Here is an 18,472-nt window from a genome sequence, read left to right on the forward strand (position 1 = left end):
TTCTTTTCTTTTTGGACAGGGTCTTGTTCTATTGCCCAGGCTAGAGTTCAGTGGCATAATCATGGCTCACTGCAGCCTCAACTTCCTGGGCTCAAGTGATCCTCCCACCTCAGCTTCCCAAGTAGCTGGGACTACAGGTGTGCACCACCATGCCCAGCCAATATTTTATTTATTTATTTATTTATTTTTTGTAGAGATGATGTCTCACTCTGTTGCCCCAGCTAGTCTTGAACTCCTAGGCTCAAGTGATCCTCCCACCTCAGCCTCCAAAGTGCTGGGATTACAGGTGTAAGCCACCATGCCTGGCCTCTTTTCTTTTCTTTTAAAGGGAGGCTGGGAAAGCTGGAGAGCTAGTAGGAGCCAGGGCACATAGAGAGTGAGGTAGTAGCATGCCTAAGGTACACCTCAGCAGTTCCAGAATTCTGCTACGAGTGGCCCTCCATCAAACTACTTCACCTCTCTGAAGTCTAGTTTGCTTACCTGTGAAGGAAAGATAATAACCAACTCTAACCTACTTCACCAGGTTGTCAAGGATTCAAATAAGACACACATCTGTAAAAGCACTTTGTATGTCTTAATGGAAATGTTAGATATTGCTTTCACATATGTTACAGATAACTGGCTATTGTTTCAATCAAGTCAGTGGTTCTAAACTTTGGCTGCAAATTAGAAGCACCCGGAAGCTTCAAAAAATCCAAATGCCCGGGCCACACCATAAACTAAGCCAGACCCTCTTCCGTGGGACCCAGGCCCAGTACTACTTTGTGTGTGTGTGTGTTTGTGTGTGTGTGTGTGTGATGGAGTCTCACTCTATCGCCCAGGCTGGAGTGCACTGGCGAAATCTCGGCTCACTGCAAGCTCCACCTCCTGGGTTCAAGCAATTCTCCTGCCTCAGCCTCCCGAGTAGCTGGGACTACAGGTGCCCGCCACCATGCCCGGCTAATTTTTTGTATTTTTAGTAGAGACGGGGTTTCACCATGTTAGCCAGGATGGTCTCAATCTCCTGACCTCATGATCCGCCTGTCTAGGCTTCCCAAAGTGCTGGGATTACAGACATGAGTCACCGTGCCCGGCCCCAGTGCTACTTTTCTAAAGCTCCCCAAGTGATTCCAATATCCATCCAACATTAAGAGTCAAGAAATAAAATGTTTCTTAAACCTTCCCAATGATAAGGAGCCCCAGAGTCCCACCATACCTGCAGAATCAGCCTTCGAAGGGACGGGCGCGTGGAGTCTATTTTCAACAGGCATCCTTAGCTGACTCTTAACAGCAGGCAATTATGAGAAACAATGTGTTGAATCATAGTCTGAGAGTTGGAAGGGATGTTGTTTAAAGTCTTCACCCTTGAGTCATCTCAAAACCATGTGAAACTTTATGAATCCCACGAACGAAAGGCCAATGTGTGTTAACCCACTACATGAACAATAAATAATACGACTGTTAGCTATTTCTCTGTGCTGGAATCATCACCAGCCTCTCAGTTCCATTTAGTTCCTGAACTTTCTAGTTCAGGAAATTTTGACTGACTGAAGAGATTTGCAATGATAAGAAACTTTTCTGAATCAAACAATTTGGGATGCCAGGAAATGCACAGAAAGAATCTTTCATTTAAAAAGAAATATTCAAATATTGTGAAATAAAATAATAAGCTGAGCTTTTTGATGTGCACAAAGAGAACTGACCTCCAGATGGTACAGACGCAACTAAATTTTTATTATTTTTCTTTCAAAAGGAAATATTGCACAGTTCTATAAAGCTTACCCTATTACTTGAAGCTCACATGGGAAAGATAGGCAGATAACATTTAATATAAATAACATACAAACAAGCTACTACATCGCAGAAAACTGGAAAATATCAAGAAAAAATGTAATCAACTGCTGATATGCAAGTTGTAAAACTCTGCTCAACTCTGTGCAATTTCCCTCATCTACCATTTTGAAAGCATCAAACTGCCGGAATGGTTGGTCTGTCAGCTTCTGCTGAACATTCTAATGTTGTCATTGAAAAGTTAAGCTTTGTGGAGTTCTGTTCCCTCTGGGGTCACATTTACCTGCATGGCCTAAGTAGTTAACCTTAAAATATTTTCTCCTTTCTATTTCTTGCACTGTTTTGAGTCCAGCCTTCATCTCAGCTTTGTTTGAGCCATAAATACGGTCAATATTCAGAGACTATATTTATTTCTAAGCTTTTTAAGAAGAAAGATAATGGAGATTGATTTTAATAAATAGATGAGTTTCAGATATTTGCATTTCCTTTATAATGGCTTCATATCGGTTACTCAGTTCTAAACTTTGTCAGATAAGGCATTGGGGAATAACAATGCTGGATCCAGTTTGAATTATGTCTTTGGAAATTATAGCCACTCGTTCCATGTAATAAGCGCTTGTTTTCATGTGCATTCACCATGCCCATTTCTTAGTATCTCTTTTATCTCTTTTTATTTTTGATAAAGTGTTTTAATAGAGAATATCACTGTAGCCTACCTTTTAATAGTATGAAATAACAAGACATTATTGCCAGGTTTGTTTACATTTGGAAAAAGTCCTTATCATTAATAAGAGGTATACTATAAATGCTTGGAGTCCCATGCCCCATGGAGGAGCTAGTGCACATGATACCTTGAGCAAGAACAGAGCTATGGGCACTCCCAATTGTGTGCCCTCCCTCTCAATTGGTTTTTGTCTTTTTTTATTTTTATTTTTTCTGGGATACGGTCTTCCTTTGCTGTCCAGGTTGGAGTGCGGTGGCACAAACCTCCTAGGCTCAAGCAATCTTCCCACCACCACTTCCCAAGTAGCTAAGACCACAGGCACACACCATTATGCCCAGCAAATGTTTCAAATATTTTATAGAGACAAGGTCTCACCATGTTGCCCAGGCTCAAGCGATCCTCTCACCTCAGCCTCCCAAAGTGCTGGGATTATAGGTGTGAGCCACCACCCCCAACTAGTTTCTTTAGGGTTGTAATTTTTTATACTTTCCTGTTCTTTGTTGAGTCATTTCATTGTCAGATTGCATGTTTGATTGCATTGTTAGATTGCATGTTAGGATGCCCACCCTGATGGCCTCATTTGAATTTAATTACCTCTGTAAAGATCCTATCTTCAAATAAGGTCATATTCTGAGGTATTCAGTATATGAATCTGAGGGGTGTGGGGGGGCACAATTCAACCCTCAACAGTAGTATTATACATGATTATTTTAAAGATTGTTCCTGTATCCTCAAATCATAGCTGATAAATGAAAATAAATTCTGGAAAGAAAACCTTAATTGTGACGATGGTCTTTGGAACAGGACTTTACTGGTATTTGGCAGGTGAGTGTATACCTCCCACAACTGTGAAAATGATCATCTCCCAGTTAGCTGTCTCCCAGTGTACAATTATTTTCTGTCGTACACCATAGACCGATACACACTGATGTTATAGATTTGGCTTCTGTGCTCCTAAGAGCCAAACTCTATAGCAAAAGCTGTATTCAACGGGGCAGAATTTCTCTTTTGGTTGCTGGGACAGCAAGAGGATGGACAGACTAAGACCTTCCTGGTATAGACAAGGAAACAGGTCAGAAACAGGGAAGAGGGTGGCAAAGGTCACAGGGCTAGTTAGTGGCAGCCCTGGAACTAGATCTTGGGTCTCCCAACTCATAAGCCGGTGCTCTTTTACCAAACCACACTATCCTCCACCCCGGGTATCCCTCACCTTACCTGCCAGCTATCAAAACCACCCACTGCTCGCTGGCAATATATGCTTTTCCTTACTGACTTTAATATTTAAAAAAATTTTTTTTGTATTGAACTGATCCTAATTGCTAAGTAAGTGCATTACTGACACCCATGAGCAGAATTAAAATTGGGGAGTTATGCCTTTGGTGATTGTTTCCCTAAAAACCTGTCAACCCCCCCACAAAAAAAATCTAGGCATCTAATTTTCATAAGGTAGTGGGTTTCTTGACCCCTCAGATCCAATTTTTTGGCTAAAACTTGCTTTATCAGCCAGAATTGTAGATATATGCTCCAAAGTGGAAAAAAAAAATTTGTCTGAGATGTCAAACTAGTGGCAGTTAGTGATTACTTTTGAAAACAAAAAAACAAAAAGGCTCTTACCTTCTGTTTTACCAGTTCTTGGTTAATACACCATCACTGATATTAGAGGTTTGGATTTTAGATATCTTCAACCTAATTCAGCCACTTTACAAATAAGGAAATGGTAGCCTGGGCAATGGCATGTCCAAGGCCACTCAGTTAAAGAGAAATCTAGGGACAGGTCTTTGTCTCTGGGTCTCTGGACATCTCATCCACAACTTTTTTTTTTTTTTTTTTTTTTTTTTGAGACAGAGTCTCGCTCTTGTCGCCCACGCTGGAGTGCAGCGGCACGATCTTGGCTCACTGCAACCTCCGCCTCTTGGGTTCAAGTGATTCTCCTGTCTCAGCCTCCCAAGTAGCTGGGATTACAGGCGCCCGCCACCATGCCCGGCTAATTTTTGTACTTTTATTAGAGACAGGGTTTCACCATGTTGGTCAGGCTTGTCTCAAACTCCTGACCTCAGGTGATCCACCTGCCTTGGCCTCCCAAAGTGCTGGGATTACAGGTGTGAGCCACCGTGCCCGGCTCATCCACAACTCCTAATACCACTGCTACTGCTGCCTAATGGTTATGTTAGCACATTCCTAAGCTACAGGAAGTTTATTTTTCCCCATGAAGATAGGAGAAATACTAACCCTAATGTTCATTAGTGACTTGATGCTTTACCATGTAGCTCTGTTATGTCACACTCACAATATTAATTTTAAAGAATAGACTGTTTTCCAAATATATGTATTTAATGTGACTATCTTCTGACTATTCACTGATGTTACCAACACCTAAACTTACTTGTGTAGGGAAATGCCATGCACATTAACTTTTAATATTTTTAAGACTGTATAAAACTTTTGTTTTATTTTATTAAAAGGGAAATGTTTTTATGTTTCCTTTAGATGTCTTCAAAATTCATGTTTTTGTAACTTCTTTTCAGGGTTATTAAATCAGGTTAAACTAGATTAAGCCCCAGCAAAGGTGTTTCAGAGTTTGAAGCCTGGCATATCAGCCAACTCTACAAAGTGGTCTCAGAACAGAGGACATTCTGAGATGCAGAGTCCATTGATGAACACTAATCCTAGAACATTAAACTTACCGTGTTAAATGGATTTCTGGAAGTTTCTCTGTGGAAGTCTTGGAATAGTCCTCCCTTCCTTTTCTTGAGCCAAGAAAACTCTGAACCAGAACAATTCGATTTCAATTTGTGGAAAAACTATATTCAATGAGCCAAACACCGTGCTGAGAGTTTTGTAGGGGGCGGGAGAAAGGGGCATTTGGATCACTGTTGTATGTTAGTTACTAAAATATCTGGATTTCTATTTAAATGTTCTGAGATATATTTTCAAGCTTTGTTTCTGAGGGGTATTTGCAAGCTTCATTTTAAAGTCCGAGAACCCGAAGAATGAAACTCGCTTTTGTGTCATAGTTATTGTGTTATATGTTAAGCATTTGGAAGGGACCCCAGTGAGGCCTCAGGAAGCAGTTACTGCCTCTCTTATCGTCCTGAAGGCGATTTGTTTTAAAGTTGATAATCCCTAGGGCTGTGAGAGTGTCCCACATCTGCCCTGAATTGAAAACAGATTCCCATTTAGAGCCTTACATCAGTGCTGCAGATTCATGCGATCTGAGTCAGAGAGGAAGTCAGAGACCATTTGAACGTATGGCCAGCAGCTCACTTCATGGAGGAACAAGATTGCAGGGTATGTAGGCTGTCTGTTTTCAAATTTTAAGACTGTTTTTGGTGTCCTTCTGACATTTAGACTGATATATTCAGGAAAGGACTATTGTGGGAAACAGGTATAAAGTAAGTGTCAGTATCTAGGGATTTTCAGTGCTACTGATGAATTTATCAAAATTCCGAGGGCGCTAGGCAGCGACTGCTTCGGAATTCCTTCACCGGGCTTTGCCATTTTTGTGACTTACCATTCATTATATAAGATATATTTATATAATTATGTAGATATTTATTTTCCCCCAAGACTCTAAAAAAGGTTTTGTAAGCCAAGAAAAGTTTTTCCTGTTAAAGACCAGAGCTTTTCCAGCCTCTACTTATCTATGAAAACTTTTTTAAAGATTTGCACACACGCTAAGAATGAAGGATGTAACGATGTATTTCATGTTGCAACCCCCAGGGGATCGGGACCATCCGATTAACCATTTAGTATCTAATATTTTACTGAAGGAGTTTTCTTCTCAGGTTGCTGAACAACTTTGTTTCCGTCTTCGTCTTCTCTGTGGAAATCGTATTCTACAGATTGTGAAGGTCTTTTCCTTTTTAATTAAAAAAGGGGTTTATATTTGGGCTGAACATGGGGGCTCATGCCTATAATCCCAGAACTTTGAGAGGCCGGGGCGGGAAGGTTCCTTGAGCCCAGGAATTGGAGACCAGCCTGGGCAACATGGCGAAACACTGTCTCTACAAAAATTACAAAAATTAGCTGGGCATGGTGGCATGCAACTGTAGTCTCAGCTACTTGGGAGGCTGAGGCAGGAGGATCTCTTGAGCCCAGGATTTCTGGGCTGCAGTAAACTATGATCACACCACTGCACTCTAGCCTTGGTGACAGAGTGAGATCTTGTCTCTTCTTCTTTTTTAAATTTTTCTTTTTTTTTTTTTGAGACAGAGTCTCCCTCTGTCATCCAGGCTGGAGTGCTGTGGTGTAATCTCAGCTCACTGCAACCTCTGCCTCCTGGGTTCAAGCAATTCTCCTGCCTTGGCCTCCTGAGTAGCTGGGATTACAGGCACCTACCCCCATGCCCGGCTAATTTTTGTATTTTTCATGGAGACAGGATTTCACCATGTTCACCAGGCTGGTCTTGAACTCCTGACCCCAGGTGATCCACCTGCCTCAGCCTCCCAAAGTGCTGGGATTACAGGCGTGAGCCACCACACCCAGCCTGACCCTGTCTCTTAAGAAAAAAAAAATAGATTTGTTCATGAAAAATAATTAAAGAGTACAGAGGTCATGAGGTAGAGTCTGAGAGCCCAACCACTCGATGCATGGGTGCTGACCCCAGCCTGGCCTGAGGGCCCCTCCTGCCCCTTCTCTGCTTCTGGCCTGGGCTTTGGCAAGTTGAGGCCTCTCAGGTGGGCTTCTGGAAGGCTGCTTTGCTCACTACTGTCTCTGAGGAGCTGAGAACAGTGCCTGGTACTGTCGGTGCCCAGTCAATACTTGTTGAATGAAAGTAGAATTAGAGAAGGGAACTCTAGAAGAAATGTCAGTTTGGGCATTTAACCTAGTGAGGCTTTGCTTGGGCAAATTTCTCCTCGCCATCTTGGTAGGATTGCAACCAGAAGGAGAGACTGGGTCATTGAGAGAAAAGTGCTAGACTGCCAGTCAAAGCAACTATGTATGAAACATAGAATTCCACGGTCATGGGATGAACAAAGCAAAAAATGTCTGAAATATGAGTTGTGAGAGGTAACAGTCATGCCCTAGAGGGTTCTCAGGAGTCCAAGGGAGGCTGGTAAATGGGAGAAAGTGAACAGACATGGCTGGCAGTTTCTCCTTTCAAGTTGGGGCAGATGGACTCATCAAAAATCTTCCAACAGAACAAAGCCTCCTCTTGTTACATGCGCTTTCCCTGGTTTCAGAAACAATACGTTCAGAGCAGCCTAGTTGGCAGGTAATGTTTTCAGTCCAAATGCCAAAACTCTGGTCCCTCTTGACTGGTTGCCCGCAGTTCTTTAAAGAGGGAAGGTTTTTTCAGGTGCCAAAATTTGACTGCAAACTCTGTCATGGGACTATGCCCTCTTAATCCCAGCAAGACAGAGGCTTTCTTTTAGAAAAGGAAGCAAGCACATTTGGGTTTTTGTGCTGAGGATGCAAAAAGATGTATTGATCAACTCAGACAGAAAGGGGAATTATCAGCCTTAGGAATATCGTTCCTGTCCTAAAGAGACAAGCGAATGAGCCTTGAAATCTATAGAGACAGTTCCAGTTCAGACAAGTCTCCTTTGTGGGAGATGATTGTGTATATATCTTATTTTAACTAACCTAATTAATCTACCTGATTAATTTATCAACCTCAGAAGTTTGGGGAGAAAATAAAATCAGTGTGGCAGAGACTTCCACAGTGATACCTGGATTATAAATTTACTGTTACCTCAAAGAAAATCCAGATCCAAAATCTGTCTGCCTCTTTTCCAGTAACAAACCCAGCACATCTTCATTTAGGGCAATATCCTCTTGCCCTGCCCCTCCTCTAATTTACAGCCCCATATTTGGACACCAGGGATTCAATGACCTACCACCAAGGCACCAATGGGTGGTGCCACCATGCCAATTCACAGAACTCGTGGCTCTTCAGAAGTTTTGTAAGCCATTGTTTAGAATTCAGAACACATTATCACCCAGAAACAAGGTTAGGCTCCAGCTCTACTCCTGAATGCAAATTTATCCTAAAATACAGAGAATCTACTACAAGCATCTGGAAAGGGGAAGAAAGAACTTCCATCATACTGTTTAATGGCATTGGAGAATATATTTTACAATGAACGGTAATAATGTTCTCAAGAGCATTTTTAATATCCTTGAGAATTCATTCTTGGCCCTGGACATCATTTATTTCTTGGTCTGGACCCTAACCACCTATTCTAGGTGCTTTGTCTCCTGCTGCTTCCTTGAATGGTACCCTAGGCTGAAGTCCAAGAAAATTATTTGCATGTACTTTTCCACTTGTGGTTTCTTTTGCCTAGACTGTCTAATTCCTCTTCTAATTCCTGGCAAACTCTTGATCAGCTCAAACATTCACACAGTTAATACTCCTCTGTGATGCCCCAGTCAAACTTCCACCTCTCTACTCCCTTGGCCACAAACCCCTCTAAGAAAATTTTGCAGACAGCTTCAAGTGGTTCCTCCATTGACCTTCCAAAATTCCAAGGACCCCAGTTCAAAACTCTGCCTAGGAAATATTAGAAATTCCCCTCCCTAGCTCGCTTGCATTTCCATAAGATCTTAAAAGTACTGCTATGTATTTACATTAATCACATTATATTGCAATTATTTTGGGGCGTGTGGTCTCACTCTGTCACCCAAGCTGGAATGCAGTGGCATGATCATGGCCCATGGCAGCCTTGAACTCCTAGGCTAAAGCAATCCTCCTGCCATAGCCTCCCACGTAGCAGGGACTATAGGCATGCATGATCACGCCCAGCTGATTTTTTATTATTTGTAGAGACGGGGTTTCACCATGTTGCCCAGGCTTATCTTAAACTCCTGGTCTTAAGCAATCCTCCTGCCTCAGCCTCTCAAAGTGTTGGGATTTCAGGCATGAGCCACTGTGCCTAGCCTACTTCTACTTTTTTGTGTGGGAGGAATTATGAGTAGTGGGAAGAGACTGGAGCTTAGAGTTAGAGAGTATAGGCACCAACACTGGCTCTCTGATTTCCAGTTGTGTGGTCTTGGATAAGTTAATTCTCTCTCCATTTTTGCTTTTCTTCATTTGTAAGATGAGAGTAATACCTGCCTGTAAGGAGTTGTTGTAAGGATTAAGTAATAATCCGTCTAAAAGCCCTAGCCTAGTGCTTAAGCCATACAAAGTGAAAGATAAATGTTAATAAAATATGAATCTAAATTTTAAATGGTGGACATAAAACTCTGAAGCCAGAAGGAACTTGCGTCTCTTCTGTCCAGCCTTGGACTCTCTCCTTTTGCGACTCACCCCCTTCAGTTTGAGGCAGCATGTCAGTAGGCTAGCATTACCTTTTTACAGCAACTTCTCAGATCACTTCGGTGACTAAAATAAAATAAAACTTAGAAGAGTAAGAGAAAAGAGGAACAGCGCCCAGTCGATTTGTAAGTGTGCGAAAGAAAAAGTAAGCTAGGATGGAGGAAGAGGGAACAAAGTATATGCAAAGGAAAAAGGGAGAGGATGATGAGAAAGCTGAGGGCAGGTAGTAGCAAAGGGAGACAGAGAGAAGAGAAACTGCACCACTGGGAAATTGCACTTCCAGGATCATAGAAGAAGCAATTGTTCATTTAAATATATACACCTGCGAGTGCACCCCTGTGCATTTTTTACCCAAGAAGTGCCTTGTGTAGTTCCAAGTACTTCACATAAATAATCATGGTAGCCTGACACAGTGGCTTGCACCTGTAATCCAATCTACTTGGGAGGCTGAGGCACTTGAAGCCAGGAGTTAGAGACAAGCCTGGGCAATGTAGCAAGAACCCCATCGCTAAAAAATAATAATAATGATGATAATTATGTGTTACTAAAACTTACATACCGTTTACTATGTGCCAGGCACTGTTCTAAGCTCTTTAGACATATTAACTCATTTAATCCTCACAACAACACTGTGTGGTAGACACATAAAAATCCCTATTTTACTGATAAAGAAAGGGGACACACGAATAGTCCCATAACTAGGATATATGGGAGCCAGTATTTGAACCCAGAGAGTCTGCCCCTGGAGTCTTGCACTCTTAATGGAAATGACAACCATCACGCAGAAATGCACCTGCAGCTGAGGTGGCTCCTGGCGTGGTCAGGTGGCCAATGTGGCCACTACAGTCAACAGCACAGTAAAGTCCAGCCTGGTGGACATTCCCACTGATATACTTTCCAAAATACCATGCTAACAATGCCATGCTAACACCTGAGAAGTTAGAATGGTAGAATTGCATGGCATGGAGAGACATTGGGTTCACTGTGCTCCGACCAGCCAGCTGCTTCTATTGAGAGTGCCAGGAAAAGCTGGACCCAGGGTCACTGGTCAAACTCTCTGGGGAGAGACACAGGGCAGAAGTGAGTTGATCTCAGCCTCCCATATAACACTGCAGCGTCAGAAGGACATTATCCTTATTCCAGGTAATGTCCAGGAACTTCTACAAAAATTCTTTCCGAAAGTTTGCAGACATTATTATGTTGACACTCCAATAGTTTTCCAAATATGAAAATAAAGACAATTGTGCTTTATTTTGAAGAACCATCTATTTTGACCTATTTAAAAGAGACAAAATATGCAGGGTTTTGTTTTGTTTTGTTTTTTGAGACAGAGTCTTGCTCTGTCACCCAGGCTGGAGTACAGTGGCGTGATCTCAGCTCTCTGCAAGCTCCGCCTCCCGGGTTCAAGCGATTCTTCTGCCTCAGCCTCCTGAGTAACTGGGACTACAGGCGCGCGCCACCAAGCCCAACTAATTTTTGTATTTTTAGTAGAGACGGGGTTTCATCATATTGGCCAGGCTGGTCTCAAACTCCTGACCTCGTGATTCACCTGCCTCACCCTCCCAAAGTGCTGGGATTGCAGGCATGAGCCACTGCTCCCGGCCTTGTTTTGTTTTTGTTTTTGTTTGTTTTTCTGTTTTGTTTTTTTGAGACGGAGTCTCGCTCTCTCACCCAGGCTGGAGTGCAGTGCATGATCTCGGCTCACTGCAACCTCTGCCTCCCAGGTTCAAGTGATTCTCCTGCCTCAGCCTGTCGAGTAGCATTATAGGCACCCGCCACCATGCCCAGCTAATTTTTTGTATTTTTAATAGAGATGGGGTTTCACCATGTTGACCAGGCTGGTCTCAAACTCCTGACCTCAGGTGATCCACCAGCCTTGGCCTACCAAAGTTCTGGGATTACAGCCGTGAGCCACCGCACCCGGCCAGGAGAGGCTTATTAAATGTCTGCCCACATCTTGGTCTCCATTTTTTTTTCTCGTTACAGCCTGGCTGGGGAACATCTTACCTAAAAACTCATTCATGCAAAATTCTATCTCCTTTGGAGCATTTTTAGGTCTTTTCACATGTCCTGGAAAGAAATACTGAATTAAATTAAATTTTAATTTTAATTTAATTTACTTTTAAATTTAATTTAAATCCTGAATAAAAGGCCTTACATAAACTGACTAAAAAGAGCTTAACTATGCAAAAGTAGGTTAAATAGAACAAGGCACTTTCAAGTATACAAAACAATCCCATCATTAGAAAAAAGAAAATTCTGGGCTCACTTCAGCAGCACATATACTAAAATTGGAATGATACAGAGAACACTAGCATGACCCCTGTGCAAGGATGATGTGCAAATTTGTGAAATGTTTCATGTATTTTTTAAATAGTTAAAAAAAATCTGCAAGTGCAATAAATACGTAATATAAACACTAAATTAAGTTAGATATGCCCTTGGAGGAACTAATTATTTTCATCACTAAACTGCTCCCAAATGCCAAGAAAATATAGAACACTAAAATGAAACCTAGACTCTCAGACTCTCAAAGGTCTAGAGGTTGAATTTTAAGCAAATTCTTCATTGAGCAAATGAATCTTTTTTTTTTTAATAGAGGCAGAGTCTCGCTCTGTTGCCCAGGCTGAGTGCAGTGGTGCGATCTCAGCTCACTGCCACCTCCGCCTCCTGAGTTCAAGCAATTTTCCTATCTCAGCCTCCCAAGTAGCTGGGACTACAGGCGCATGCTGCTATGCCCGGCTAATTTTTTGTATTTTAGTAGAAACGGGTTTCACCATGTTGCCCAGGCTGGTCTTAAACTCATGAGCTCAAGCAATCCGCCTGCCTCGGCCCCCGAAAGTGCTAGGATTACAGACGTGAACCACTGCACCCAGCCAAGCAAATGAATCTTTAAGAAACTGTATTTAGGCCACCTGGCTACTTGGCAGGCCTATTGTGAGGATAACATGAGATTTAGTGAATGTAAATCTCCCAGCCTAATGCCTAGCACGTAGTGGACACTGACTCAATAATACTTTGTTGAATGAATGTTCAATCACTTGGCCAAGCCAACTCAGCTATCCCGTTAGGTTCTGGTTGCCATGGGGTAGCATGGGTTATCATCATGGATAATTCTAAGATTACACAAAAACACTTCCTAGAAAGAGCAATTCGCTGGGAAACAAAAATCCCAGAATGCTGAGATTTGCTTTCTAACCTTTTGCAAAAGGGTAAATTAGAGTTATGACTGAGTTGCTCTGAGAATTCAGTGAAATTATGTTCATCTATCCATCCATCATCCTTTTAAAAAATATTGATTGTCAGGAGCGGTGGCTCACACCTGTAATCCTAGCACTTTGGGAGGCTGAGGTGGGCAGATCACTTGAGTTTGAGGCCAGCTTGGCCAACATGATGAAACCCCGTCTCTACTAAAAAGACAAAAATTAGCTGGGTGTGGTGGTGCATGCCTGTAGTCCCAGTTACTTGGGAGGCTGAGACAGGAGAATTGCTTGAACCTGGGAGGCAGAGGCTGCAGTGAGCCAAGATCATGCCACTGCACTCCAGCCTGGGTGGCAGTGAGACCATGTCTCAAAAAAAAAAAAAAAATCCTCCCCCTGCAACACTCCCCCCTCTGAAATTTCCCACAACATTCCCCCTAACATCATTCCCCCCCGACATAAAAAAAGAAAAAAAAGATTGTGTATTTTCAACACGGCAAGGGTTGTTCTTGTGCTTGGTTGATGGTGGTGAACAGACCAGCCAAGGTCTCAGCCCCATGGAACTTACATCCTCCCATGAAGCACTTCACATGCAAGTCCTGCCGTCACCTAGCACTAGGACCTGCCTCTGGGTGGTTGCCCTAGAAAGAGCAGTTAGCTTCGAAGTCAGACTGATGCCCGCTGCAGGCCACCCTCCACCACTTGGCAGCTATTCACCTGTCAGAGTTCAGTGTCCTGGGAAAAGCTTCTGAGCCGCAGTCCTGGTCCACAAATGGATATAATAACACTCACCTTGCAGGGATTCTGTGAAGGTGAAATGAGACATACTGAGTAGAAAGTACAATATGTGGCACATACTAGGTGTTCAATCCATGGTAGCCCTTCATTACCTTGATGAACAAATAGATCAAAAGAGGATCTAAGGACCCTCACAGGGGTGAGCCACTGTACCCATCCCTAGGATCGCTTGAGCTCAAGAGTTTGAGATCAGCCTGGGAAATAGAGAGACCCCGTACCTACAAAAAGAAAAAAAATTAGCTGAGTGTGGTTGCACATGCCTATAGTCCCAGCTACTCGGGAGGCTGCAGCAGGAGATTCGCTTGAGCCTGGGTGGTCGAGGCCATGGTGAGCCATGATGGCACCACTGCACTCCAGCCTAGGTGACAGGGTGAGACCTTGTCTCACAGCAACAACAACAAAAGAGACAGAGAGAGAGAAAGAGAGAGAAAAAGACCTAGTGCCGGCATAGAGAATATGGCATGTCATTGTGAAATTTCAGAAGAGTAGGGTTAAATAGAAGAGTGTTTTGTTTTGTTTTGTTGTTTTGTTTTGAGACAGAGTGTTGCTCTGTCACCCAGGCTGGAATGCAGTGTCATGATCTTGGCTCACTGAACCTCCGCCTCCCGGGTTCAAGCAATTCTCCTGCCTCAGCCTCCCAAGTAGCTGGAATCACAGGCATGCACCACCATGCCTAGCTTTTTTTTTTTTTTTTTTTTTTTTGCGTTTTTAGTAGAGATAGGGTTTCGCCGTGTTGGCCAGGCTGGTCTGGATCTCCTGACCTCAAGTGATCCTCCTGCCTTGGCCTCCCAAAGTGCTGGGATTACAGGCGTGAGCCACCGCGCCTGGCTGGCATTGACTTTTCAACAGGAACTCCAGCATCCAGGAAACAACAGCCTGGAGATTCTGAGGGCAAACGATTTCCGACCTAGAACCCTCAATTAAGGGTCAGATGGACTAGAAACATAGAAGGAGTCAAAGCATTTATATCACCCACACCCCTTATCTGCAAGCTCCTGGAGGACATGCTCCACTGAAACAAGGGAATGTGCAAAGCACAACCAAGTCAGACAGGGAGGGCTCCAGGAGGCATGTCTCGAGGAAGAAATGGGACCGACTCATGAGCCTGATGACTTCAGCCTCCTGTGAGGTGCGTCATGGTTCTGTCAGAGCTTGGAGCAGAATAATGGACAGGGACATAGAGAAGTGACCGAATTTTAAAAAGAAAATTCCAGGCCGGGCACAGTGGCTCACGCCTGTAATCCCAGCCCTTTGGGAGGCTGAGGTGGGCAGATCATGAGGTCAGGAGATCGAGACCATCCTGGCTAACACGGTGAAACACCGTCTCTACTAAAAATACAAAAAAATTAGTCGGGCATGGTGGCACGTGCCTGTAGTCCCAGCTACTCAGGAGGCAGAGGCAGGAGAATCACTTGAACCGGGAGGTGGAGGTTGCAGTGAGCCAAGATTGCACCACTGCACTCCAGCCTGGGCGACAGAGCGAGACTCCGTCTCAAAAAAAAAAAAAGGAAAAAGAAAAGAAAGAAAACTCCAAGAAAGAAAAAATAATGAGAAAAGAAATGTGACTATAGTACACAATCATGTCAGCACTGGTATAAATGAAACCATAAATGAGAACATAGCTGTCGTGGCCATGGAGGTAGACCACAAAGACCACCTTTTGAAGGACAATCTTGAGGGAAGTATCCCCACTTCAGGGTCCACAGCTATCTTCACAGAAAGGTCCCCGCCCTGGGCTACAGTCAGCCAATGGCTGAGCCGGGCAGGAAACTGGCATGGCCATTCCTGCACACTGCAGGACTTCTCCAATGGGCACTCTTTACTCTGGGTCTCCCCATGGGCCTGGCAGTGAAATTCTCAGGACTATACTGAAGTCGAAAGCTCTTCCCATTCAACCTCCTCCCTTGCTGCTCTCCTTCTCAGGCTCCATCCTTCACAGGCATCCTGCCCAGGAGATTTTTTTTTTCTTTTTTGAGATGGAGTCTCGCTCTGTCGCCCAGGCTGGAGTGCAATGGCGTGATCTTGGCTCACAGCAACCTCTGCCTCCCGGGTTCAAGCGATTCTCCTGCCTCAGCCTCCCAAGTAGCTGGGATTACAGGCGCCTGCCACCACGCCCAGCTAATTTTTGTATTTTCAATAGAGACGGGGTTTCACTGTGTTGGCCAGGCTGGTCTTGAACTCCTGACCTTGTGATCCCCCCGCCTCAGCCTCCCAAAGTGCTGGGGTTACAGACGTGAGCCACCACGCCCAGCCTCAGGAGATCTTACGCATTTCTAATTCTGTCTTGGGGAATCAAACTGTCAGAGGAACCGAACTAACACAACCACTATATTAGGAGGAGAGAAGAAGGAGAACTGGGGGCTAGAGGCAGAATACAGTGTTAGGTTCTTTTATTTTAGATGCGGTATCCTTTCACCAATCCACAGCCCAACCCTAGTCCCCCTCCCCAAACTCATTTCTCCCTGTCATCAGAACTGAGCTGCAGCCACTGGTTCTAAGCATAGCTCATTTGTCTGCCAGAGAAGACACACCTAAAGATGTATCCAGAGAGCGCCTGGAGTCAGGAATACATCCACGTATCCCAAGGAGGAGACCTGAAGTGATCCCAAGCCAACTGCTTCCCAATTTCATCTGGGGACTCCCTGCCAGAAAGCTTAGAATGTGCTTGCAGTGAAGTAATATTAGAAGATTTACTTCTTCCTTCTTGGGAGACATCGGCCGCTGGTCAAACTAGTGACATACTGTCCTCCCGTATAGCTGAGTGTGCCAAATGAAGAGGACAGGGACAAAGAGCAGAAAGAGATGACTGCAAGTCAGCTCCTTCCTCCTCCTCTCCCCCACCTCCCCCACAGCTGCGACCACTGTGCTGCAGCCACCTGGGTCTTGAGACAGCTGCCCCAGAGGCCCCCAGACTCCTGCTACATACATTCCTTCCAGAACAGTCAGGCTGGGTGGAATGTAGGCAGGGAGGTAGGGGGTGTGTGCGTGAGTGTGCCTGTGTGTGTGTACGTGACAGAAACCACACAGCATCACAGCACATGGTCATAGGAAGAACAAGAGTATTCCGGCTGGGCGCGGTGGGTCACGCCTGTAATCCCAGCACTTTGGGAGGCGGAGGAGGGTGGGTCAACTGACGTCAGGAGATCGAGACCATCCTGGCTAACAAGGTGAACCCCCTGTCTCTACTAAAAATGCAAAAAAATTAGCTGGGTGTGGTGGCATGCACCTGTAATCCCAGCTATTTGGGAGGCTGAGGCAGGAGAATCATTTGAACCCGAGAGGCGGAGGTTGCAGGGAGCCAAGATTGCACCACTACACCCCAGCCTGGGTGAAGATCGAGACTCTGTCTCAAAAAAAAAGAGTATTCCCCACTTGTGTGTATCTGACTACGTGGCTCTGATACTAAGCCAGTGAAGAGCTTTCCTCATCTACATCTAGTCTTACAATAGATAGAGCAATACAGGAACACACTGAATTGTTTAGGGGGAAATATCATGTCTATGTAATTTTTTTTTTTTAATGAATAACCAGGAAGAACCAGAAATTCCAAAATGCCTTCCCTTCACCCTGTGAGTTAGCTATAGTCCATTAGCAGGAATAGCACATTATCTACTTCAGGCCAAGGATATAATCATTCCAATGACCACTATAGGAACCTACCCAAAGATTTTTGATGACAAGAACTAATAGGCAGGCTAAATTTTACAATTTTTTTATTATATGAAAGTAATACATGGCCAAGCATGTTGGCGCACGCCTGTAATCCCAGCAATTTGGGAGGCCGAGGCGGGCAGATCACCTGAAGTCAGGAGTTCGAGACCAGCCTAGCCAACATAGTGAAACCCCGTCTCTACTAAAAATACAAAAACTAGCCAGGCGTGGTGGCACACGCCTATAGTCCCAGCTACTCAGGAGGCTGAGGCATGAGAATCGCTCGAACCCAGGAGGCAGAGGTTGCAGTGAGCTGAGATCATGCCATTGCACTCCAGCCTGGGTGACAGAGTAAGACTCTATCCCAAAAAAAATAAAGAAAATAATACATTCTCTACTGTATGAAAATTAAAATTTATAAACAAAAACAAAATAACCATAATTGCATAACCTAACCTAGAGGTACCCATTGCTTTGTTTCCTGTTAGTCTTGTTTCAAAGTATTTTCCAGAGCTTTGAAATCTTATTTTATACATAATTTCATATCCTAATTTTCCACTTAAAATATTATCAAATGAATTTCCTCGAACCATTATAAACTCTTTGAGAGCACCTTGTTTTGAAGTCTGTATAATATTCCAACTCATAGAAGTAGCTTAATTTGCCCAATCATTCTTCTTTGTTGGACTTTTAATGTTATTTCAAGATTTTCAAATTTAAACAAATGCTATAATGAACTTTTGGCATATAAATCTTTATCCTCATTTCAGATAATTTTCTCCTGATAGAGTCCCAGTAGAAATGGCACTCCTTGGCCAAAGGGTATGAACATTTTTAAGGCCAAATAAATCTTTTTAAAGACAGATTTTGAAAATTTTGTTTAATATTTAATACTTTTTCAAACAAAACGAACAAACCAACAAGTGCATGCCCATTACCCATTATTTGGCTTAAGATAACATCTTACCTCCACAGCTAATGCCACTCCGGACCTCTCCCATATCCACGCCCCCTCTCTCAACTCCAAAGGTAGCCATTATTCTGCATTTGTGTTCTTTGGATTATTTA

The 18,472-nt window shown here is 43.6% G+C and overlaps 1 protein-coding gene and 1 non-coding gene across 3 annotated transcripts in view; both read left to right on the top strand.

Annotated features, from left to right (window-relative positions):
- Nucleotides 1–5,681: 5,681 nt before the first annotated feature.
- The window catches only part of SASH1 (SAM and SH3 domain containing 1), a 287,004-nt gene continuing 274,213 nt past the window's right edge, over nt 5,682–18,472 (top strand). The window contains exon 1 of one of the 2 annotated variants that reach the window (XM_063605015.1): nt 5,682–5,782. In XM_063605015.1, coding sequence (XP_063461085.1) covers nt 5,762–5,782 — 21 coding nt within the window. In that variant the 5' untranslated portion in view covers nt 5,682–5,761. The remainder of the gene's footprint in view (nt 5,783–18,472) is intronic. The other variant, XM_063605014.1, reaches the window with a different exon arrangement.
- On the top strand, nt 12,017–12,123 carry LOC112440172 (U6 spliceosomal RNA). Its single transcript, XR_003028360.1, has one exon. It is a non-coding gene; the product is annotated as a U6 spliceosomal RNA (small nuclear RNA).

The sequence above is a fragment of the Pan paniscus genome, chromosome 5 (assembly GCF_029289425.2).
Source record: "Pan paniscus chromosome 5, NHGRI_mPanPan1-v2.0_pri, whole genome shotgun sequence".
Lineage (NCBI taxonomy): Eukaryota > Metazoa > Chordata > Mammalia > Primates > Hominidae > Pan > Pan paniscus.